The 26866-nt window shown below is 32.3% G+C and overlaps 1 protein-coding gene across 2 annotated transcripts; it reads right to left on the minus strand.

Moving 5' to 3' along the window:
• Positions 1–359: 359 nt before the first annotated feature.
• Positions 360–26357, minus strand: LOC149486286 (uncharacterized). Of its 2 annotated transcripts, none has more exons than XM_089697769.1 (4): positions 26165–26357; positions 7610–7762; positions 1253–1364; positions 360–907 (listed from the first exon to the last, which is right to left on the minus strand). In XM_089697769.1, exons 2-3 carry the CDS (start codon positions 7751–7753, stop codon positions 1269–1271), a joined length of 240 nt encoding a protein of 79 aa, XP_089553895.1. In that variant the 5' UTR covers positions 7754–7762; positions 26165–26357; the 3' UTR covers positions 360–907; positions 1253–1268. The 2 variants fall into 2 exon arrangements, with proteins under 2 accessions (XP_089553895.1, XP_089553896.1); XM_089697770.1 differs by lacking the exon at positions 26165–26357 and adding an exon at positions 18155–18305.
• Positions 26358–26866: the final 509 nt, after the last annotated feature.

A 26866-nucleotide genomic window follows, 5' to 3' on the forward strand; every position in this document is an offset into this window, starting at 1 on the left:
CCACATGAAAATCTTTTATTTTTGAAATATAAATATGCCATCAGATTCTGGTAGACCTATAATCAACAATGATATGACTTTTTTTTGGAAAATTCAAAACTTTCCGTAGATATTATATTCCACAGCATGGTCTAATCAAAAATGTATGTTTTTTACACAATGTGTTTGTGTGTCTGTCACTAGAGTAGGTTTTTTATACGTTAGTTAGGTACCTACAGTGGCAAAACAAAAAGATTGATTGGTAGCCAATGACATTTACATAATATCTTTACTTTATATCATTGTTGGTAGCCATATCACTAAGCACCTAAGAGTAAATTGATATTATCTATGATAATTAGGGAAATTGAAAGAATGAAGCAAAATAATTTCAATTTTATTATAAAAGTACAAAAATGATAAACTTAACTAATGTACGTATGACTATTACAATAATTCTAAAATACAACTATTCTACCTGTTTAACGTAATTAATATATTTTATTTAATAGAATAAATTCGTCACTCTTCAACAATTTTATTAGGGTAAATGATATAAAAAATAAGTTTCACATTAAAAAATTCCAAACAGAGGTTTTTGCGTATTTTATTATACATAGCTGATGAGCTCATAAAAATTATATGATTTTTAAAAAAGGAATTGGAGAAAGTTTTTTTTAATATTGCGTTGGAAAATCATTAAGTACTTTATAATAATTATTTGTTTTTGTTGTCGTTGTCGTTGTAGTGGAAAAAATATTTAACAGTAATTAAACATGAAATTCAGCGTAACGTTATATTAAAAATAATATGTATTATTTTTATACTTGGTAAATTATAACAATCTATTTAAGTTATCAATAAAACTCTTTTCCGAGATCATATCCTTAGCTTCCATTTGTATATCTTTGTATCACATGTGCATAATCTGAAAAAAAACAATTTATATTAAAACCATGTGTTAAGAATAGCGCCATCTACAAAAACTGCAGAAACTAAACAATTAATAATAGCACCATCTATGAATTTTATGCGGAACTACTATCTGTTTTCTTTTTAATTATTTTTGACCAATTACAATAATCATTAATATTCAATGTTATTAAAAATAAATTTACATTATACATATTTATGATTTACAGAATGTTACATTATATAAAATTTGGAATATTATAAATTTTTAATTATAAAGATTAAACATTTTGAAATCAGCGACATCTATCAAAAATCCGCCAAACTACGTCGCATCAAAGTGAGTTACAGTTGTCCATACCCTTTGTCAGATGTCGCTAGTGCTTCCGCCGCTCATCCCGCCCGGTCTTCTCCTGCCGCTTGAGGTCATTGATCGCCGTCACGCTGCCGAAAAGCACTTTCGCCGTCACTTGCTGAAAATGTACGTATTACCAGTTAGATGATACAAGATTGATAGAACACGGCACAGTGTGATTTGTATGGAAATGAAGATTTGTTTTTCCGATCAGAGAACGCAGCGGCTTGAGATACAAGTCCAATTTTGTGTTTAAATTGATGGCATAGCTACTAAGTATTTCGTATAATATTATGTAGGATGCTATAGAAAAAAGTTATTGTTCAATCATATTTTTTCGATCCAATGTCTGTGGAGTCAATATCGTTAGCAATTATTTTGAAAACATAGACATTAATTCTGAGCCCTAACAGAAGTGCGTGTCATTATTTGCAAATAATTGTTATTGTCTGACCTGAAAATTAATTATATCTTACTCATGATTCTACAAGCCCCTAATATTATAAGATTAGATTCCCTTAGGAATTAGGAAAATTATTGAGGAAACATTCTCATGCAAAGGTCTCTAGGAATTTGTACATATGTAGGTAATTTAAACCGTTTATCTTCCATAATATGCAAAGCTTATGCAATATTTAATCAAGGTACTATACCTTGATATATTATAATAATAAAAATGTTATGCCGGGTCCAGACTGGTGAAACGTAACATGCAATGTAACATTCTGCCTTTCATTGCATGTTCGCTGCTGGTGTGGACGCATAGCGCGCTCATAACGCGCATTCACTACGAACCTCCCGTAGTCGTGTTCCTTGCCCCTTTGTGTTCGTCGAAAAACCGACAAATTTCGGATCGCTCCGCGCGCGGCTTGTAATGCTCGTAGCATGCGCGTGTAATGCACAATTCGCGCGCGCAAGACGTCCAAACTATGAGAAATTGTTACAAAGTGTGTTACCTTTCATGATACATTGCAGCAATGTGGACGGTGAATTCTTTCATTGCATGTTACATTGCATGTTACGTTTCACCAGTCTGGACCCGGCATTAGATTTCATATAAAAATATTGAACAGAATATATAAAAAAAGACAAACACACGACTATATTCTAACACGAAATATGAAAAATAGAGACAACACAAATTATATTCCATTTATGAAAAGCAGGTCAATTCGATCTAATGAAAATATTATATTAAAAAATCCATTCCCGTACATTCACGCAAGTTCTCATTAAATTTTAATTAAAGGAAAAAGTGAATAAAATAGCGACCTATTTGAAATAAAAGCTCGTATAAATTGGACGGCAAACCGCAAATAATCTGACGTCATGTAAAACCTACTTTCTCTGAATGCATCTATTGTTCCTTCTCCCTTGCTAATTGGCTGTAATGAGTTCTTGTGACCTTGTACTTACAATTTATTACAGTGGGATATTGAATATAGATAAAATAGACTCTTATGAATGGCAGGTCGTCTAGAATTTTCCTAAGTTTTGAAGTTCAGCATGAGATCGTTTATTAGAGACTTAAAAGGAACCTTTTGAATTTATTTCATTGGAGAAAAACTGATTTAATTTCTAACATAGCGAATTATCTGGAGGAGTCAGTGTACAAATTATATAGTCCAGTCTGTGGGGAAATGTAAAAGCCTCTGCTCTACAAAAGGTGGCGTAGAAAATAATAGGTAATGGGCTTAGCTTAGAATTCCAATAATTGATATTTGATATACCGACAGAGGAAATAAATACGATTGAAACAAGCCTTTATCTTTAGATATCTCTTACACAAATTGATGTAATAAAAGTTCCACTAATCCAGATTAATCTGGACTATATTTAGTCATCGGGTCTTCATTTTCAATTCAGTAGTTCTGTAATACTGATCACTTAATACCATTAGGCATATTATTTATTATTTGACGACATTACTTATATCTTTATATTTAGAAATTAAAGATTTTAACGGATTTTAAACGCAATTTATTCATTATATTAATTTTCCGACGTTTCGCATACTTTGCAGCGAGCGTGATCACGGGGAGACTGAATAAATCGCGTTTAAATTCGATAAAATCTTTAATTTCTAAATGTTTTACACTCGCGTAAAATTAAACACTAGAAAATAATAATATTTCCTCATTTTCCAAACTGTATTAACTCGGTTTCTTAAAGATTTAAGTTTCTAATCGCAAAAACCCAATTTAATCTCTATACTTAGAAAGTTCTAGATAAGATTATATTTGATATCATCAGCGCGAAAAAGAATTACGAGTGATCTAAAACAGCAATAAATATTGATTAAACCTTAGCCATGATGAATTGGCACAGGATCCCTTTGAAGGAAGTTATTTGCTGAGGCTTTTGAAGTCGCTCGTGTTATTCTTGTTTCATACTTTGTTATTATTAGATTATCGGAAGCTTTAGGCTTATTTGTGTTATTATCAAAATAGTATTCGTTTAAGGATAACCGTTTCTTATTGTTTTAGGTACAAAAAAAATACGTGTGGCACTCGAGGACTGCCGCGGGAAAGCTATAGCATAGCATCGCTGTGCCGGTTGGAGTGGGGGGCGTTAGGTTTTTTCGTTACGGAATAGAAGCTATGCAATAGCTTAAAAATAATATTAGCAACGCTGCAAGGTTTGGTCTGTTTGTAAAATTCACAAATTCGTCTAGAATGGGAAAACGGAGAGATGGAGTTACCGTCGCATTTCTAATTAGTGTAAGTACGGACTAGAGTTAAATTGTTTTCATTATTATGTGTAATATTGAACTTGTTCTTCTAATGTATCTTTAGCCACCTTCAGAAGTGATAGCCAATTACAATCAACGTGTAGTAGGTAATACGGTAAGACATGATGCGCCTAAGCGTCAATATTAGTGAGTTTCATAGTTAATTGAGCAGGATATATTAAGCTGTAGGTATAAGTAGGGCCGTAAAATATAAGCTGCTATAATAATATTATCACCTTCATAATAATATTATATCGATATGACAGAAATGTGATAAAACATCAGAAGAGGTGTGCATGTATTGTATACCGCAATACAGGGAATTAGATCATCCATTGCCTACTATAAATATTTCTAATGTTCCTACAGATATGTAAAACAGAGACCTAATCCTGTCTAATTATAGTAAACGATAGCAATTTCGCGTCGATAAACATTAAAACTGGGCCGTAAAACCGATTTACTGTGACACACGGAAGGAAGCCATTCCGTGCCAATTGCCTAGAGTGCTTAAGAAAACAATACATATTTCGCTTGCATGTGACATAAAAGAAAATTCATTGGCCCATATACCCTTGGCAAATGTTCAGGGTTGCCAGTGAGCTCATTAGGGCTGCAATGGGTTTGTCGTAAACCTTAAAAGGAACGGAATTTTTCTGGGTAAATAGTAAGTGCAAATACTTAGTGGTGTTCGATTATGTCAAATGTTGTTGTTTTATTTTTACAGATCATGTGAATCGAATATTATTTTTTTTGGGTGATAATTATGAGCACACGCACTTTAATAACGTCAAAGTGGAAAATTTTGAGATTTTGAATTTAACTGGCCATAATATATAATTAATACACAAAAGGTGCAAAGAAAACTCTACATTTTCGATTCAACCGAAAATATTTGTGTGTTCCAACCATTAGCAGAAAAATGTCTGTAATTAAATGAAGTTTAAATTGTAAGCATTCTAAAACTTGCAAAATTATAACCCTAGGCCATGGAATTTTTATTTTTATCATCAAAACAACATCGTTAACGCTTTCAAAGCGTTTATATCAAGATATCAATGTGTGTGTTTTGTTTTTATATAGTTGTAAGTGGTTGTAAGTAGGTAGTTATAGTAATTTTAACTGTGATTTTAACCATTTGTCTTACAGTTGAAGCTATGATGGAGCTTTGTCGAATTATTATTAGTGTCATTTTTATCAACATTCAATTCCAAATTAGTGCAAGCTTAAGCAAAATCGACATGTTTGGTATGGATAGTATATAATAATCATAATAAGTTGGAATATATTTGCAGAACTTTTGTTATTGTTAATTAAATTAACTTCAAAATCAAAGCGTTTCTATGGGTATATCTTCGATTATAGAATCATGCAAGTATTATAAAAGGTACCTATTTCCGTCTACAGAACCCTAAAAATTTACATTATGCAATTAAAATTTCGCTTCAAAAAGGTGATTCAGCCATACCGGATCGTAATTGTAACAAAGTGTCGAAATGTGAGACAAAATTGGCGCTGTGTATGGTAATGGGAAAGGATCGATTTTTGGTAGCCTCGATTCGATTTTAAATCTACATCAATGTGTGAAGAGAAAACTTTTAAGGCTTTGTCAGACAGGACGCGTACTTAGCGCGCGTCAGAGCGTTAAGTGGACGCCGCAATATGACGCTAAGATGTGTTCTACTACCATCGTAGAATACCGTCAAACAGAGCGCCGGCGCTAGCAGTACGCAACGCTCTGTCGCGGCGTTAGGACGCTTTAACGTCGGGTGTTGTATTTTTTTACAAATTTTATTTTAGCGTCGGAGTTAATAGGCGTAAAATAATAATAAAATACTGCATAATGACCGAAAATTTGATAGAATTGGTTAGAAAATATCCATGCTTATATAATACGAAGGATAGTTCATATAAACTATAAAGATATATCAATGAAGGCAAAATTGTGGGCACAAATCGGAGAAGAAATTAATGAAACTGGTAAGTAAAAAATTCTTCCGACTCCGGAGTTAATATCGCTGTACCTTGTTTTGTTCGTAAGTAATAATTATGTAAACAACATGCAGCTTTAATAATATCAATTGCTGTGTCCTAACGCGCGCTAAAGCGTTCTGTTTGACGAAGCCTCGCGCGACGTTAAAACAGGACGCTGCAGCGCTACTACGCAGCGCTAAAATACGCGTCCTATCTGACAAAGCCTTCAAATTTAACAAACGGTAAAAATAATGGGTTGTTTACCACAAATTTAAAAATATACATTTTTGATTGGTCGATAAAAAAAACAAAATACACCTAGTTTTAACAGCTTTGGTGTGGCTTTGGGCTTCACGGCTTTGATGTGTTCATCCCACTTTATCGCATGGCATGACCACAAATTCCTGTAACATTTTTCCTTCTTAAATTTTGTTTACTCCCAAAGAAGAGTTTTTCTCTAATAACTTTCTTTCAGATATCTGTCACATCTCTTCTTGGATATGTTTTATCGTCAATCTTACCACAGTAAGTTATGTTCAACGAACAGGAGTATCCTGCCGTACCCTGTTCGTTCAATAATATTCTCGTTTATCTGAAACGGACAGTCTCCTGCCCAGTTTCTTTTCAGAAATATTCTTGTCTTAATTTGTTCTGCTGTTCTATAGAAGTATTTGCCAGAGATATTCTACTTGCAAGTCCAATGTTAACAATGGCCTTAACACTGGCGTCTGCGAGTCGCTCCACATTTTGTAATTATAACATGACGTCGCAGTCGGCTATTATGTCAAAATCGAGATCAACCGGACCGGTTCCTTCTCGATCATTGAGCGGTAATTAAAGAAAAATTGTCGCTTTTGGGGTACCGTTGTAATAAATTTTGTAACTGTTTTTGCACTGTGCTCGAAAATACTTCAGAAATTGAAGGCTTGGTTTCGGTAAAGAAGTAGATGCAACAGAACTCAACAATTAACTATGAATTATTTATCGACTTTGATGAAAACTATCCTAAATACCTTATGTTATCAGAAACTAGTGGACATACACCTACACACGGTCGCTATCTATTATTGTTATGGATTTATTCATGTGAATATTTAACTGTAACTGCAGTGTGACTCCTACGCAAAGAAATGGCCAGACCAATTTATATGGATTGTCGCGCCTACACTTCAATCGTCACAATGAGTGGCTAATTACTTTATACTATTGCAATTTTAATTAGTGCTTATAGGTACATATGTATACTAAACTTTGATACATATACGACCGATAAAATTATCCCTGCTAGCGACATGGGATGTTAATACGGCTCTAGGATAAAGGTTGAAAAGTTTAACCAGGTAATTGCCATATTATGTAGCAACAGATAGCCATGTTGCCAATTGTTTGAAAGTTACTAAGGATAAAGATGTACAAGAACTCCCTTACATAACCTACGCCTAAAACCGTAAAACTTCTTTTAGGTTTGCACGTTAATCTATACTTATTTCTAATAGGAGAGACTGGTCTGGTTTGAAAAATTCTTTCAGTGTTATATAGCCCATTTATTGATGGAGGCTATTACATCGGAACAATGCGGGTAAAACCGTGGGGCACAGCTAGTCCTCTTATTATAATAATATAAGATAAACATATGCAGATTTTATTTTAATAGTTACCTGATAATTTCCATTGCTGCTGACGTTTGGCGGGTTGTATCCCCGACTGCCGAAGCCTGGGGTGGGTCCACCATGATACAGGGTGTTGTTGTTAGCGTCACGCGTCGTCGCGGTGGCGTATGTTGACTTGCAGTTGTGGGACATGCTGTATAGCTGGAAAATATGATTGAGAATATTATACAGAGTGGAAATTTTCTATAGGCCCTGGAGAGAAAGTACTTAAAATACTGGAAATATTGAATTTTGCTGAAAGGAAACGTTTCTTTGTTTTTAAAAAGGAATTTCATTACAATTTTTTGACAATTTATTGCCATGATCGGGAATTGAACAAAGGATTAAGAGTTGGAATCATTATTAAGTTATTTTTGTTCTTGTTAGTTTTTAAAACAAATGCTTCGTTAGTTGGTTTCAGTCTACGAATAAAAGTTATTTATTCGGGAGTTTCAGGTTTCATTGGTTCAAAATAAGTGGAATCAGCGACGTTTATGTTTAGCTCAGTATTTTAATATATTTTTAGTTTACTACTTAAAACATCTTAATTACAGACAAAAATATAACTGTTTAATTGAAAATAACCGAATTAAGACCTATACCTTTGTGTTTATCTCATTCTCAATTACATAAAATTTATTTATTATCAAATTACGAGGAAATACCGTGTCATATAAATCCCGGACTCAAACCCGGAACAGTCACTTAAAAAAGCGTTATTTAATAAAATATCGCATAACACATTATTTATCTTAAATATTTACGTAATACGGCTAACCGCAAAAGAAAAAGGGTTCCGTGTGAGGAAAAAAACCCAGAATTAATTGTTCCGTAAAAACAATTTTAAATGTGTATGAAGTAATATTAATATAGAAGTGTCATTTTAAGGTCAAGGAATAAGTCGGAATTTCCGTTCGCGGAATTTCAGGCACAATCTTCATATTATAATTATTTAACACACTGCATTTCTTAATAATTTCTGTATATTATGCAATTTTGTTGGAAATGCAATTTATTGATTATATTCGATAGTAAATAAAGGGTTCTAGAGCTATACGTAATTACTTATAGTATTGTAGGTATTTGTATATGTATATGCATGCATGTTAGTTCACTCATTCCTCTAATTTTTTTACGAATTTCGATTATTATTGCGTTTAATTTAGATAGTAAAAATTGTCAAATATTGAAAAAAAAAAAATCTTCGTATTCTTTAAAAAAATCTTCGTAGTTTTTATTTCGAAAAATTTTTATATCGTTTTTACCTGTTTTCTTTGTTATTTGATTCGCCAACCTTACCACGACTGGTTAGTGGTTATTTATTAAATACATAGAAGCCAATTATAAAAGCGGGCCTGCCAAAAGTGTAGCAAGTTGGTCGATACAGTTATTAACAGTAAATGAAATAAGAGATGAAAATTTATGTGCGGTTCAAGGGATAGGATGACGCGGGAATTATTTATTATGATATACTTTACTTAAAACATACCATTCAACGTTTTAAGTAATTAAGAAGCTTTTTATTATTATGTGTATATAATTATTAGTTACACTCTTATTTATTTATTATTATGTTATTTATTTATTATGTTATATTTTTAAAATCACTGAATGACACGATTTTGAAAAGTTTCTCTGGCAGAAGGCTCTTGTTAAATGCTTAAAATTAAATATTTCATGTTATTGTGATATAGCAGTATAAAATAATTAAAGTGCGATTTTCTTAATAAAAATACTGTGTATCGCGAAAACAATTTAGTTTCAGTTATCACTAACCTTGAGTTGTTTTTTTGATAACAATCAAAGATTTTCCTTAACATTATTTTAATAAGTACCTTCTTAAAGAAAACGTAATATTAATTACATCGAATGCATTTAATTTATTTTATCTTCCATCTACGCTATGTAATTGATCTAGTTTCCCATTTATGACGTCACCAATAATTAAATTCAGCCATATTGCAATATCCAGTTCCTAAGAAACGCCCGTAGCAGGTTCCAATATCCAAGGCATCTGATACCAAAGTTGGATAATCCAACCGGTTATCAAATATGATTAAATGTGGGCTATTTAATTAACTAGCTTTTTCACGCGGGTCTTACTTATATTTTGTGGGGTTTTATTATGTTTCTATTGATGTAAAGTATTATGGTGGCATGGTATTGCTACTGATCTTCATCTATTCATACTAAAATATATAGGTATGTATTTAAAATTACAGTAGGCATCGTTATAATATAGGCTGATTGTTGACTAGTCAGAATTAATAAAGTTGTTTGATCCAAGATGATAACAGAAATACTACGTCAATGTATTATATAATTAAGTTACATAACATTACGAATTATTACCGTATGTAATACATTAATATCAGACTTAGGTTTTAGTCATCAAAGCGTTCATTAAACATAGTTCAGTAAATAAAAAAAAATGTTGACAAAGCTAACAATGAACAAACGGTCAAGGAAAATGAAATACCTTATATGATTAAATATATTCATTGATTGATAACAGGCCCGTAGATTGCATAGCATTTGCATGTCTAATAAGACGACATAGTACTGATAATACGTGTATATTAGGGATTATGTAAAAATAAGGCCTTTTACAAAAACCTTGGTTATCTGGCACGGTTAAGTACATTTCTATGGGGTTCCCACTTCCCACTGTTGAACTCAACATATGCAATCAATTCCATAGGGAACAAGTCGACACGATATATCAAATTTCAAACTTGGCCTATCTAATTGGTGGGTTTAGGCTGGTCGGTGGTTAGTGTCGTGTCTTATGTCGAACATAACCTAACAAATCTATAGTTTTAGGGTACAAGTCGAGAAAATATGATTTGAAATAGTACGGAACCAACACTCATTTTATTAGTTTAAAAATAATTATCTATACCGCCTCGCAAATTCTTTATTTCCTCTTAGTTTAGCAACTTCATATAAATAATACATGGTCATTATGCAAAATGCCGCTATTTATCACTTGATCGACAACACATATATTTTATTAATCATATTCACTTCAATTTCTTCGCCTTCCGCATTGAGGCTGTATCAACTCGTTATTATCTTATCAATAACTGGGCTCTAATTATAATATTAAATTATTCGTATGAATAACACGAGGCGTAATATTGTGTGTATGTTTTTTAGTTAGTTCAATAAATATAAAAAAGACGTGTGGCACTCGGGGACTGCCGTGGTAAAGCTATTGCATGCTATGCCTTCAAGCCACACCTCCGCGCCCGTCGGAGTGGGGAGCGTGAGGTTTTTCGTTACTAAATTTCTGGATTTCGGTCCCCGCGCTCAAGGCCCGCGATAGAAACTATGCAATAGCTTAATTAATAAATTAAGTGCGCGTGAATCGAATTGAACCATCTAATTTTCGTGTTATTTTTATAAGTAAACTACTAACTAACTGTCCCGGCAAACGTTCTGCGGCCGATTCTTAGTACTACCCGACATACCCGACATGCACAAAAAATTTCATGAAAATCGGTTAAGCCGTTTCGGAGGAGTATGGTAATTAACAATGTGACACAGGAATTTTATATAACAACAATTTACAAGTACAAGGCTTAATGAAGCCAGTGAGTTATGTTTTTAATTTCTGTAATTCAACTTGTATTAGATAACTAGGGACATACGAAACAGATTAATATATGTTTACATTTAACGTTGGTCAAGTAATTACTAAACTGTAATTTTCTTTGCACAAACCAAATGAAATGACATGATACAAACTTAGTCAATAGTAAATTAGTACCGTGCCAACAAATTATCCGATTACTTTGGTCATTCAACTCTATAAAAACCAGTCTAATTATGATAGGAATTCTGGATTTGTTTTCGTAGTATTTAATTGGAATGACATTAAATATGTTGGCACATTATATTGATTAATTATTTAAATAATAGGAAATGTGAAAGTTATTACGTCATGAGTCTTTTTCTGCTGAAAACTTTGTTCTCTTATCGAAAAATTGATTAATCGTAGATATATCGAACTCATAGTATTTCCTAAAAAGATCTTAATTATTGTATAAATCCTAAAAAGATATACGTATAATGTTAAAAAAAAATTATGACTTCAGCTTCTTGATTTTAAATAATATATTATTATTTATATAGTTATGGTAATTTAAGAATTAAATAAATTTTCATTTCACCACGAAAGAGCAAAAAAAAACATTAAACCGCTTACGCTTATGACTTGGCTCCTTCCTGTTTTGATGTATTTTGTGCTCCAAAATAAATTAATACTTAAGTTTGTCAACTTGATGCGGTCTATATAAAGTTATATACGAGTATCTTGTGTTCATTTCATTGGAAAAGAAACGTGTTTTTTTAATGAAGTGTCGAATATCTTAATACTATTATAAAGGCGAAAGTTTGTAAGGATGTATGGATGTATGGATGTTTGTTACTCTTTCACGTAAAAACTACTGAACCGATTACAATGAAATTTAGCACACATATAGAAGGTAACTTGGATTAACACATAGGATAGGTTTTATCCCGGAAATCCCACGGGAACGGGAACTATACGGGTTTTCCTTTGAAAACGCGGGCGAAGCCGCGGGCGGAATTCTAGTAGATTTTATAATTATTTGCGGATGATTGCATGTTAGTTAAAGTGTAACTAGTTTTATGGGCTGAATAAAACTAATGAAAAGACGTTTAATATAACTCTGGTAGAGAAAGGTTTTGCAAAATAAAATTGTGTTTTAAAATTAATGTGGAATTTTAAAAAGTTTAGTTTTTTAAATCCGTCTATTATCGTTTAGAAACATGAATAAGATATTGGAAATATATTTCTAAACCTATGTCTTTCCACTGAGAACTAAATATTAAGTATCAAGATGTTTAAACAGTTATGGTAGTATATTTTACCCTGAAAATAATATTCGTTACTGATAAAGTAAATGAGATGAAAACAGGAAAATTAAGGGAACGGTGCGGATGCTAGGTATTTATATTTTTATTCTCAATGTTTCGTTTGTACTGTGATAATAATCCGTACTGCCTTACTGGATTTTTGACATTTTTTGTATCAAACAACATCGTATAGGAGCTACCAACGTTGACAAGAGAGCATTTTAGTATATTTGGTTCTTTGATATACTGTTCCTCTTGCTATTTCGGTTAGAGTCCGGGCTGTCTGGCTGGTCGCAGTGGTTGCGTTTATTAGTGCGCATCTTATCTGCACAGGAAAATATCCGTAATTTAAAGTCATTTTTTAACGCGTAATTTTTAATCTTTTGCCTTTAGATAGATCCATGAGACATAATTTTTTTATTGCCAGACGTTTTTTTCGTTGTTAAATAGGTGCCAGACGCAATTTTTTATTTCAAATTCATTAAAATGTCATCGAAATAAGTGAAATTCCATCAACATGAGTCCCCGTAAAGGATATACTATGTATAATATTCATTTTACTATTTACAATTTTTTAGCAACAATCTACCATGGTGCCTCCTTTTCCCAACGAACCTCAAATAGGACGTTAATGTAAACTTGATAAAAACCAAATATCATCAAATTCATATTAATACCCAAAAGTGTAATAAATATGAAACCATCTATTAAAAATATTAGTTTACTAATTATTCAATATAAATATTAAAAAAGGATAATATAATATAAGTAATAAAGTTATTACTTACCTTTTAAGCGGAATCATGTTGATGTAATTTCACTTATTTCGATGACATTTTAATGATTTTGAAATAATAAATTGCGTATGGCACCTATTTAACAACGAAAAAAACGTCTTGCAATAACAAATTTATGTCTGATGGATCTATCTAAAGGCAAAAGATTAAAAATTACGCGTTAATAAATGACTTTAAGTTACGGATATTTTCCTGTGCTCACTAATAAACGCAACCACTACCGCCAGCCAGACAGCGCGGACTCTAACATAGCAAGAGAAACAGTATATCAAAAACCCAACTATACTAAAATGACTTTTTTTAAAACGTTAATAGCTCCCGTACCAACAGCTATAATAATCATTTTATAAAGAAACGGAATATTAAAAAGATACGAATAATTGAAAATATAATTATTTGACTTTTTTATTTTAGTACAACATATCATTACATAGTTAGCTAGCTACTAGTTATTATTCTTAATCCATACTAATATTATAAATGCGAAAGTAACTCTGTCTGTCTGTCTGTTACTCAATCACGCCTTAACTACTGAACCAATTTACATGAAATTTGGTATAGAGATATTTTGATATCCGAGAAAGGACATAGGCTACTTTTTATCCCGGGAAATAGGATAGGTTTAATCCCGGAAATCCCACGGGAACGGGAACTATGCGGGTTTTTCTTTGACTGCGCGGGCTAAGCTGCGGGTGCAGGAAAGCTAGTAGGCATAAATTCGATGTCGCTGCCTGTCCGTCCCTATGAATGTTTCAATCTACGGAAAGGATATTGAAGTTATTTTTAATTATTGATAGAGTTGTTCTTGAGGAAGATTTTAGTATATAATTTATTAAGTTTTCTAGAAAGCGGGCGAAGCCGCGCGTTGAAGGCGGTTTGGAAGGTCTTATAATTATGTAGATCAATCATAATGCTTGTAAACATTTTGAAAAGAATGCGATAAATTAAATATTTACTTTATTTATAATAATAAAACGTCAATAAACTAATTATAATTACAACCGGTTTTTATAAATTATTGCCAGAAGCAGGATCTAAAGATAAAACTTGTATGATTTACGTTTTTAAAGTGAAACTTTTATTACATCGTCTCAAACTTTTTGGTCTGTGTAGCGCATGTCGCGTGTATCGCGGCTGCCGAGTAGGTATCTACTCGGCAGCCGACCGTCACGCGACATGCGCTACACAAAGCAGTGTTCGGAACCGTTCGAACAGTTTCACTTTTACCGTGGTTTCATAAAACCACACAACATTTTTTTTTAAATATAATTATTAATTACTATAATGTCATATATATACGAGTTTACCCAACTGCGTCACATAAAGGGTAATGTTAAAAAATAATAAAAAATGTATCTAATATCTCGCTAGCACCGTTCAAAGTTCACAAAAAGACCTAATTGAATGAAACATGAAATATGAAGACACAAATTTTATAAAAAAACAACATAATAATATCGTCCTTTAATTTTCTCAAAGAAATAATGAAATTCTACATACCTATATTCTAATAGGCTTCATTATGGAATTAGAAGGTCGATTTTCGACCACCAGGGAAATGTAATTATTAGTACATATATACCTATCTATACTAATATTATAAAGCTGAAGAGTTTGTTTGTTTGTTTGAACGCGCTAATCTCGGGAACTACTGGTCCGATTGGAAAAATTCTTTCGGTGTTAGATAGCCCATTTATCGAGGAAGGTTATATGCTATATATCATCACGCTACGACCAACAGGGGTGGAGCCACGGGGGTGAAACCGCGCGAGCAGCTAGTCTATAATAAATAAGCAAGTACCCATGGTCAATAATTTGGAATCGTATATGACAGTTAGCTTGAAAAACTTACGTAATAATAGGTATTTACAATTTGGGGCACTTTTGAGTAGGTATAAAAGTGTGTTTTTTTTGTGGTTATTTTGCGTGTGTGAAATTATTCGTTAATAATTTACACGTCAAGGGATGTTTTCCTTTGGTCAAGTTTAGAGGAAAAAGTTTTAGCATAGATAAAAGTGATAAAACATACAGATAAAAATAAAATTTGTTGTTTCAATATTTGTGTAGGAGATCTTTTTGGAGGAGAACCCACGGAGGGTTGTCGCGTAAAAACCATATAAGAGTTGTTTGGAATATTTTGATATAATATTATGTTACATATGTATTTAGTAAAATTTAATTTTAATACTGACATGATTAAAAAGAGCAACTATGGAGTTTTTTGCCGGTTCTTCCCCGTAGCTACTGCTTTCCGAATCGGTGGTAAATGTTAAAAATATGTGATGACGATTCAAAAGTGCTTGTAGAAGAAGTCTAATTGAATAAATAAATGTTTGAGTTTGAGTTTGAGTTTTATATGTTGTATTTACTTGTTTATAGGTGACATATTAGGTAGGTACCTACATCGTAATATTATAATTTAGATGTATCGAATTCGTGCTTTCACGACAAAGACAGATAATTAATATCAAATGGGTTCGTTAAAAAATAAGAGTGAGTAAAAAATTCATAAGGTAACCATTTAATATGAGTTATATTGGTAATCTATGAAAATAAGGCGCCAATATCTGGTCGTAGTAAAAATATGTATTTAATTTACATTGAATATCCTTACACAATGATTATATTTCAAAGTACTCAGTTATGGAAAGTTTTTATTATATTTTGAAGCAAAAAATGCTTCGAATTTTTTCGCTAAATATTGAACAACATTGTAGATTACTAATTTACATACGTAATGAGTTTCATTATATTAAGTGTAATAAAAGCACTTTCGGCTCACATTTACGAATTGCCTTATTTGGCGCGATGCAGTTTTTATATCGGAATTTTTTCTTCAATGTAATTTAATTTTAAAGATAATGTAAATTGTTTTAGTGTAAAAGTAGGGACTTAATAACAAAAAGCTCCAATTTTTTCATTTTAAATATTAATAACACTTTTAACTTGGAATGAAAGCAGGGAAGAAACCTGAAAATATGTTTCTCCAATTATTTTATTTCTTTTTAATATTAATAATACTTTTAACGATGGAATGAAATAACATTTCAGACAAAATTAGGGCTATTGTACCTTATAATAAAACTTAACCTAACAATTACAGTGAAGTGAACCTTTTCGCACAAAAATGGCTGACACAATCTGTATGAAATTTGCTACAGGGATAGATCTGAATTAGCACATGGATTTTTGTTTCAAAGCGAGTAAAATGCTTCAGCTAATAATTTAAAATATGCAAAACTTAAATACTTTCCAATATATTTTAGGTTAATTCGAATAGACGAAAAGGCTAACCACTACACCAAAAGACCATGAGACATTCCATAGATATGTATCAACTATCATTACAATTAATATTATTAAGAACAGTCAACCCGGACGTCCTAATATAAGTCTATTTAAATAGTAAATTAGATTTGTCGATCGCCTAGATCCGGCAGGTTAAACCCAAAATTATTATTGAATATCATTAGTACAAGATATATCTATAAAGTGAAAAACCCGTATTGTCTCTAAACCGGATAAAAAGCAGGACTTACTTTATTCTGTGACTAGATTTCCGCCCGCGGCTTCGCCCGCGTTTTCAAAGGAAAACCCGCATAGTTCCCGTTCCCGTGAGATTTCCGGGATAAAACCTATCCTATGTGTTAGTCCAAGTTACCCTCTATATGTGTGCTAAATTTCATTGTAATCGGTTCAGTAGTTTTTACGTGAAAGAGTAACAAACATCCATACATCCATACAAACTTTCGCCTTTATAATAGTATATTATGATATAATCATAATGAAAATGAACTAAATTCTATTCCCTAGTCGTAATAATATACCATTTCATTTGTGCTAAATCACTTCTATATTTTTTGCGTGAAAGAGCATACATTTTTTGTATTTAGGTTTGTATAAGTAGAAATATAAATAATGTAAATCTGACAGTAAATATGTAACATATTTACATTTCGCACGCATCAGACCAAATAAAATTGATGTTTGTGAATTGTTGTTAAATTTAGTTTGTATGCAAATAAATATGTTAAATTATAATAATAATATATTCCAACCAACTTAATTGCTCTATTATTTTACCTTCTATTTAGGGCCAATTTTTCAATGCTTGGATAAAACTTATCCGTCCAATAAAGTATTACACGATAATATTAAAATGTCACGTAAACTGTCAAATACGGGCAATTAGAATACGTTTTTAAAATGATAGTTTTATACATTATTCGACAAATAAGTTTTATCCAAGCATTGAAAAATCGGCCGTTAAAATAAACATACTATCTACCTATTACCATTCTTGGAAAATTCCAAACATAAAAATAACATAATCTACTAAATATACATGTAAATAATGAAACGCATCTTAAAATAGCATCTGACCAATCCGGTTTCTAACTGTATCATTGGGTCAGACAGCCGGAATCGATCCCGCTACCTGTACATTGATTGTTATCTATTGTCTATGTATAGTGGTTTTGCTTTTGGTCTAACTTTTTTTCTATTATCTATGGTAGAGCAATGAGGAGGTCACTAATCTTCTCAATGACTGACTTCTGAATAACTGATCTGATAACGCACGGCCCTAACTACAAAAATTTGGCATGTAAATAGCTAAGTCTACCATTATGAGGGCTTCCGCTAAGAAAGGATTTTGATAAACTACCCTCAAAGAGATTAAAATAGGGGATTAAAGTTTTTACCATGAAATTTTATTTTTATTTTTTATCAATATAAGTAACGTTATCTACACAAGGAAGTAAAATAAATATTATTTTTCGTTTTTTCTACTATAAAGCTCTCATATCTCATTTTTTTAAACTATGTATTAAAAAAATCTGATCGTACAAAGGCTACAATAATTATCACTTACTGGGTAAAGCCTTAAAATCACTGTTCACTTCACAGCACAAATAACTTAATACTATTCAAAAACGGTAGCAGTCTTAATACATGACACACAGTCTCACTCAAAACCGCATGTAGTATGAATGTTTTTATAAATCGACATATTGACAAAATCTATGAAATAACGGACGCGGCTGTAGTGCAACGGGGGAAGGGGGGGGTAATTACTGCCACTGTGTATGTCATGGGGAATTTTGGAACGGGAATTTTGTGTACACTGGACTTTATAAGCATGGCAAAAAGTGGGGTATTCCAGAATTTTGTATATCTCAGTTTTGATTCGATTGGTTGTGTCTATCTTCACAAACATGGGCATTAATTTTATAGGATGTACTGAATCTTTAGTCAAACTTAAAAATAAAATGAAGCTTTATGTAGCTGACAAGTTATACTAACTGAAGTGATTTTGTCTTCCTAGCTATTTTTTCAAATGTAAAAGAAGAATCCTTAGGTCTAATATTTGTTTATATTTAGCTATGAAGAAGAACAACTTCGGAAAGTTGAGAATAACAATTTCCTTTCAGAATTTCAGCGATCTTCTGATCCCGTATTGGATACAAATGTTATTTTGTATCAAAATGTAAGTCTGTCTGTTACGGCTAAAGGTAGGTGAGAACATAAACTTAAGATTAGCCGGCTAAACTTAGGTTTATTTTCGACGAGGTGTTAATGTTAGTTTGTTCTATCTTTAGCCGGCTAAACTTAAGTGTAACCGCAGGCCCGTGGCTAAAAATGTCGGGGTGGGTAGATTTGGTTACTATAATACATGCAAGGAACAGGGCGAGTGTTTTCTGGCACTTCGCCGGCTGCTGCCGCAGCACGCTCGCTGCGCTCGCTCGGCTCGTGCGGGTCTTAAGAGTTCTAACCTAACCTAACCTAGCCACCAGCTTTCTGCCCTGAGTCGGGGTGGGTAGATTTGGTTACTATAATACATGTAAGGAACAGGGCGAGTGTTTTCTGGCACTGTGCGGGCCCCTCAAGCCCTCCACCGGCCCGGCGCTAACCAAATCTACCCACCCCGACATTTTTAGCCACGGGCCTGCGGTTACACTTAAGTTTAGCCGGCTAAAGATAGAACAAACTAACATTAACACCTCGTCGAAAATAAACCTAAGTTTAGCCGGCTAATCTTAAGTTTATGTTCTCACCTACCTTTAGCCGTGACATGTCTATTTTACAAATGTTCTACAAATCTGAACCTGAAGCCTGATAATCCGTACCAGAATGTGCCTTTTTAATAAGTATTAAAGAAAGTAGTATAGCCACAAGTACAAGTTGTTCTCGTCTCCGTTTACGTATTGCAAGTACTATGCTTCATTAAACTTGTGTGCTAATTCTTAATGACGGCTGAGGCTATGAAACGAGCTTCCATTTATAGGTTAAGCAACCTTAAGCGCGGTCAGTAGATGGATGGGTGATCCGTGATCGTAGAGAAGTCTACAAACCATTGCAAGATAGCAGTCATTTGTTTTGCTCTCGTAGGCGACCAATAAAATAGATTTATTGATGCATAAACTGTGATAAAACGTAGAATAACATGAACCTTTGCACTTTCAGAGCAATCTGTAAATTATCAAAAACTCACACACACTCATATAATAATACGAATATCAAATATAGAAACAACCTGTGTTCGAGTACCTACACCTACAAATGAATTAGGAGGATGGCACGCACGATTCACAACTTTGTTAACAACATAACCTGTTGTAAATAAATATGTGACAATAATATTTGCTCTGACGCTATTATATTATATCCTAGGGAAACCCCTGTTTGTAAGTAATTTATTGTCACAAAGTCAACAATTAGATTAGCGGTGTTTTATATTTAGAAATTCTAAAGTTCTCCGTTTTGTATAAATGTAATGCTAAGTGAAACTATTCTGTATTAACATCCTGGAATTCGGAATTTTACTGTAAAGACTAAGTATGAACTCACGCCTTTCCAATATATATAGGTTTGATCAAATTTCATAACGACATTCTTAAAAGTAACTTATTAAAACAAATATGCTAGTTATTAAACTAATTATATGAACCAATGCTACTAACAATTGGGGGGTACTACATTTTCTTTACATTAATTTTATTACCTCAATTCAAGCTTGATATTATCTAACATACTGAAAATCGCCATTTTCATAGCCTCATAGTAATTTGAGTGCATTGACCCGAGGCTGTCTTACATCCGCCGAATAGAAGTGATCAAATAGTTTGTCTGTATGTCTGTTATTGTGACCTCCTTTGTGCATTTGGATAGGTTGTTTTTTATAAGATGAATGTGATTTCTTTCCGATCTTTTTGGGTTACTGCATTATCAATAGTACAATAGGAATACTTCCTTAAGGAAACTGTTTTAAAGAGAGATAGAGACAAGCATTTTATTCGTATTCTATATTGTTATATCTAAAAAATAGCACATACCTACTTACTTCTAAAAATAATGAAACTATTAACGAAAACAATCAGAACGACTAAGTAGTTATGGCTGTAATTATTTATTGATAACTGGTTTAAAATTTATTTGCATTAATTTATATTTATAAAAATCCTTTTTGATGATTAAAAATAAAAAAATGTGTGAACACACGTAAGAAGTGAAACTTCTTTATGACCTTATTTTTTAAAAAATAATTTACTATATGCAACTTTACAGAAATATGTCGAATCACGCGTGGTAGGGATAAGAAAAAGATGGCGCGTAACGGAAAAATGTCATGCGTAACCAAAAAATGTTACACTAAATTTTTTTCCAACCCCGATAAAGAAGTTTCACTTCAAAAACCGCACATTTCCTTTTCCATTTTGCTAATATTTGCTACTAATTTGAAATGATATGTGTGATATTTACAAAGTTTACATGTAGTATAAATTCTTTCGCTTTTCCCTACAAGTATTTAAAGAAAATCTCATTTAAACTGAAGTGTATTTATATCCACTTTCTTGTATTGATTTTAATTCAACCGACCATTTAATTGTGTAGTGATCGATCTAATAAGATTTATTGGAGCTGGCTTTTAAAAAGCTTCGAGCTTGTTCAATTAAGATCTAATAGCGGACATTATTTATAAAGAGAAATGTATTAGGTTTTATTTACTGTGTGTTTTTTAAACAGCGTATTTTTTTAATAACCTGGATACTAATAATAAGGGTAAATTTGTATTAAATTAAATTATTATAATTTGAAGTATTGCAAAACAAAATGTTACTCAAAATCCTCTCTGTCTGCCATCTTTAAATATCTATAGGCATTATATTTCAGTGGTAAATATGTATAATGATTATTAAAATTAGTTAGATAGATATTAATAGTTTAGAATTTGTGTATCGTCTAATAATTTGATATTGCATTTTTTGGACTATGTATTAGCTAGTATTAAAAATAAAACTTTAAGCTAGTATAGTATTAGGTATATTATCTGTGCTTTTAGTAATCGAATTATTACCATAATCACCATAATAAGAATTAATATAGGTATTACGGTTGTTACTTTTCGCTATTAAGCAAACTTAACCTCTTATTTGGATTACAGGCTTATTTTTACGCCAAAGCGGAGTTTATACGGTCTCTAGGTTTAGGTATAAATCTCAAAAGGGTCGCGAATATTGGCCCCTAAATCACTATTAATTAAACCACACTCCAACGATTTATCTAAAACGAAAATCAGACCTTTGACATTGGTCAACTTTACTATATTATCTTTGTATGGAATATGTCTAGTATTAGCTATAGTTTATTAGTATAGTTCTGCCTATTGTGGTCTAGTGGAGAAAAAATTGTAGATTCTCTGGTTTGAATATGCATTAGGAACGTAGAAGAGAAGAAAATTTGTTCTTAAGAAAACAGTTTTTAAGGATGGTTGTCATATATGTGAGTATTATTTGCAAGAAAAACTAATCATAACTATTTATCATAACTTTTTGTATATACTAGTGTGACTACAATACAATTAGTACAATAAATAAATAAATTATTTCCCTATGATTATGGCATTGACTAAGCAGTGATTTATATTCTAACCTTTCTCTCAACGATTTTAGCATCGTTACTAATGAACCGCGATTGTTAAGCTAAAAGCTATGGTATTTACTTAACAATGTATCTATGAGTAATGATAATTATTATTACTTTCTTTGTCATGAAGGACATTTAGTGAATCATGTTGAGTGAATAAGCTAATGCAACTTCTGTAGTGGGAGTCGATTCTTGAGTAATAAAAAGTTACTATATTCTATCGCCTTGTGTATTCTTACTGCCACTTATTATCTATACTAATATTATAAAGCTGAAGTTCTTGTTCGTTGCTTTCAACGCGCTAATCTGGTCCGATTTGAAAAAAAATTTTTTGGTGTTAGATAGCTCATTTATCGAGGAAAGCTATATCATCACGCCAACAGGAGCGGAGCAATGCGGGTAAAACCACGGGATACAGCTAGTTGTTCTAACTTCTATACAAGCTGATTGTCAGGTGTCCCGTGACCCGTCTTCTTCAGGGTTGATCGAAGGTCTAAAAACGTATAGGCTAAGTATAGGCTAAGTCAGTTTTCTATATTGGTGAAAGAAATGTCAAAATTATTTTAAAAGTAAAGTTAAAATAGCTACAAGATAAGTGAGTGGGAGCGAAACTATTTAATATTGTATCCAAAATTATCATCAATATATTGGCTGACTAGCTTTCCGCCTGCGGCTTCGCCCGCGTTTTCAAAGAAAAACCCGCATAGTTCCCGTTCCCGTGGGATTTCCGGGATAAAACCTAGCCTATGTTACTCGTGGATAATGTAGCTTTCGAATGGTGAAAGAATTTTTAAAATCGGTCCAGTAGTTTATGAGCCTATTCATTACAATCAAACAAACAAACAAACAAACAAAGTTTTCCTCTTTATAATATTATAGTGTAGATATCGTGGGACGATTTCCATTTATATACGTAGATGAATATTTAATAGATGAATGCTTGTATTTTCTATACTTAATATTATAAAGAGGAAAGGTTTGTATGTATGTATGGTTTTCACGCAAAAACTACTGGACCGATTTTGATGAAATTTGGCACAGACAATCTTTAGACCCTGAGAAAGAACATAGGCTACCTTTTATTGCGAAATATACACCACGGGCGAAGCCGGAGCGCACCGCTAGTAACTAAATATAGAAAATAGCTGTCTTTATTTTATTAACCACGTAATTATGTGATAAGGGCGCTCAATAAATTGTTCCCTTTGGTGCATGTTTTTCTTTCAATAATGTTTGATATTTGGACTTGGGTTAAGAATATTTTTGACCAACACCAACCAATGTAGTTTCGTATTTCTTTACTATTTTTGTACTCATAACGTCACTCAGGTATTTACGAAAATATAATAAAATGAGCGAGTGATTTATCATGAATGTCAACGACAGGTCCGATACTGGTGGGAACCGGTTCGAACCGGTGTTGCGTCAGGGCGCGAAAATTGGAGCATATTTATCGGTTCTTGTTTCAGTGGTTCCATCAAAAGTTAAGTTAAAACTTTTTTCATTTATGAACGCTGTTATAAGTGGGAAGTCAATTTTATATTATAATCTTATATAGCAAACTTCTAATAAAATAATAATTTGAATTTAAGATGTATGCTGAAACGACTATTCATAATTCTTCTCTTTCTGATTTCGATTAAATTTTGCACAAATCTTTGAAATGTAGTCTGAACTCTGAATAAGCATATAAGATACTTTTTTTCGAGTAAGTACCTATGTAGGAACCCGATTCACAAGTTAAACGTACGTTTATATTTTGCTAGGTTTTTCATGGATTCGAGATCCTTCGGCAAGAAACTCAATAGTTCAAATTCGAAACGTACAAACAATACCGTATAGTATGTACCTCACATCTCCAATACAATTCACTTTGACCGACATCTTTGAAAGTCCATAGATCAAAGATCAAAAGATCGAAAAGCCCTTTGGCAGTTTGTATGCATTTTACATCAGTTTTCATTGTATATTCTTTCACAACTGAAGCGAAAATAAGGAAGTCTGTCTGTCAGTTACGATTCTCCGGCTTAACCACAGCACCGATCGAGTCATCGAGATAAAATTTTCGAAGACCTAGAGGTTTTATTTTTCATCAAGAAATAAGTGTTAAAATATTGGTTGGAAGTTTTTAATCGTAGTAGCTATGTGGGCTGAAAACGCGAGGCAAAGGTATGTCTGTTGGTCAAAATTTACTCTTAATTATCATTTTAATGTATTTTTTATGAGGAGGATAAAACAGTAGCATATAGTAGTTGTGATAAACTTCAGGACAAGGCCGATGCAAGTTGGTCTTGAATAAAATTAATCCTTTACTTAATATTATGTACATATTTACATATAGAATCTTATCTTATATATAAAAATGAATCGCAAAATGTGTTGGTAAGCGCATAACTCGAGAACGGCTGAACCGATTTCGATAATTCTTTTTTTATTATATTCCTTGAAGTACGAGGATGGTTCTTATGTAGAGAAAACGTAAATATTATGTACCACGGGCGAAGCCGGGGCGGACCGCTAGTAGAAAATAACTTTGGTTTATTTCCATACGGAAGTGCTGCCTAGCGACTGTTTTAAAATCGTGTAAAAAAATGGAATTTTAGTACAATTTTAATTTTAACAAGATAACCTTGAAACGTGTTCAGATGGTTTGACATTTCTTGGCGTAAACTTTACAATTTATTACTTATTCTTTTTTTATCTGTGCATAGATAATAATCAGAAATTGGCGTATGCTGTGCAGAAAAATTGGGTAATACGTACTTTGTACTTGTATACGTAGTATATTATTATTAGTCTGTGGTAATACACATAATTAAAATATTCATGAATTATGTTTTTTGTCAATAAATCATTAGCTCCTATGTAGATATAAATATATTATGCGTGTGCGATGCATCTAAGATTAATTTTGCATAGCAAAAACCGTGTCCTATTTTTTCTAATTTTTAGGTAAGTAAGGTAAACTGTTTTCTCTAAAAAATATGGAATGTCGCTCCTATTCCGGTAGCGAAAATATTAAGATTGAACCCCGATTTCCATGACCACACAACCTTTTCAGCCATTATGTCAAAATAAAAAAAAATGTAAAGATAAAACCCCTTACATTCAAGCTTCACTTATGGTTAGTTAACTTTCTAGACTTAGGGTCAAAGGCCACAGCTTTCTAGTACTTAGCTGTCATCTCGAGATATGTATTATCTTGCTCTCAACGAATTCGTTGAATAACAGGCTATTGTTTCTTATTTTTTCAGATTTGTATATTTCTACATTACAAATACATTTTAAGGTAAATAAACTATATTTCTTGTATTTTATCAAATTCAGTGTACATAGCGGCATTTAAATATAAAAATTGCATTATTTACATTTTTTGTTGGAAAATCTTGAGATATCAGTATATAAATAGGTATGTAAGTTATAAATAAATCTGTGCAATCAAGTGATAGTGATATGAGATAAAGTTTCAATAAAAACCCCAATAAATGTTGCACACGTATTAAAGTTCGGAAAACAATAATTCGAAAATATTAATATCCTTTCGCCGGGTTCCTAATAAAACTATGACAATAATAATATATTTAATGTTCGTCCCAAACCTTCATAAATCTAAACAAAATAAGGGACTTGTAATTTATAACACACGACTTTGTATTTCACTAACAATCAGAATTGTACCCTTTGGAGGGAAAGTTTCAAAACCTTTCGTGGGAAAAAGGTTTTATGACAAGATGTGTGTAAATGTCACGATTGAGTAGCAGATAAATATCGATTTATTGCACACTCAAGAGTCTAACATTGATGTAACATAATATAATTCGTCAATCAATTCATTGAATAATATGTTTTATTAATTTAAAACTTACGTCTATAATTTTTTTAGAGAATGGGTGCAGTAGCTTATTTAAAAACAATCAATACTTTTTATAACTACATAATTAAAAAAAAAAACACTCACCTTGGCCGTATAAATACTGAAAAAAAAAAAACACAAGAACTGGTCGCGCGCAAACTGACAGTTGTCAAAATTGAAAAACGCGGGCGCGCGGTTTTGATAATTTTGAATTTGGAATTGCTAGTGCCGCGACTGCATTGCGATTCGCGTTGGATGTTTGTAATGAATGGCCGGTAGTGAGGTGCGCGTTGGCTTTGTCGGCTATGGCGGGAGTAATATTTGTTGATGCTTTCGATCGACTTAATTTTAATGGTCGTGCACTGATATAAATATCTAGATGCACTTTTGGACAAAAATTTACGCTGACCTTGTGTGGCTGTGAGGTAAATATCAGTTGAATATATTTTTTAATAAAAACGTCATAACTGGAAGACGTAGGTACTGCGAATAGAACTCTTTTCAAATATTAAAGTTATGTGGTTTAATTTTCGAATCGCAAATCCAGTAATTTATACATCAATGTTTTGTTACAGCGCGATTTTATTTTTTACTTTCCAAAAAGTACAATTAAAAGTTGATACAGAATTGGCACTGAAGCCTGGTTAAGGATTACATTAAAATGTAGAGCGTTGCTAACGGTATTTGGTAATTATTTCGTCGAATGATATCGATACGTTGTTTTTGTTTTTATTTGGTGTGTTCATTAGTGTAAGTGTGTTTATTGGAGTATCGTATTTAAGTAATAAATATAATGTTTAAAAGCTA

The sequence above is a fragment of the Colias philodice genome, chromosome 8, assembly GCF_061535455.1.
Source record: "Colias philodice isolate Cphi_HAF_F1 chromosome 8, ilColPhil1 Martin Lab GWU primary, whole genome shotgun sequence".
NCBI classification, from domain to species: Eukaryota; Metazoa; Arthropoda; class Insecta; order Lepidoptera; family Pieridae; genus Colias; species Colias philodice.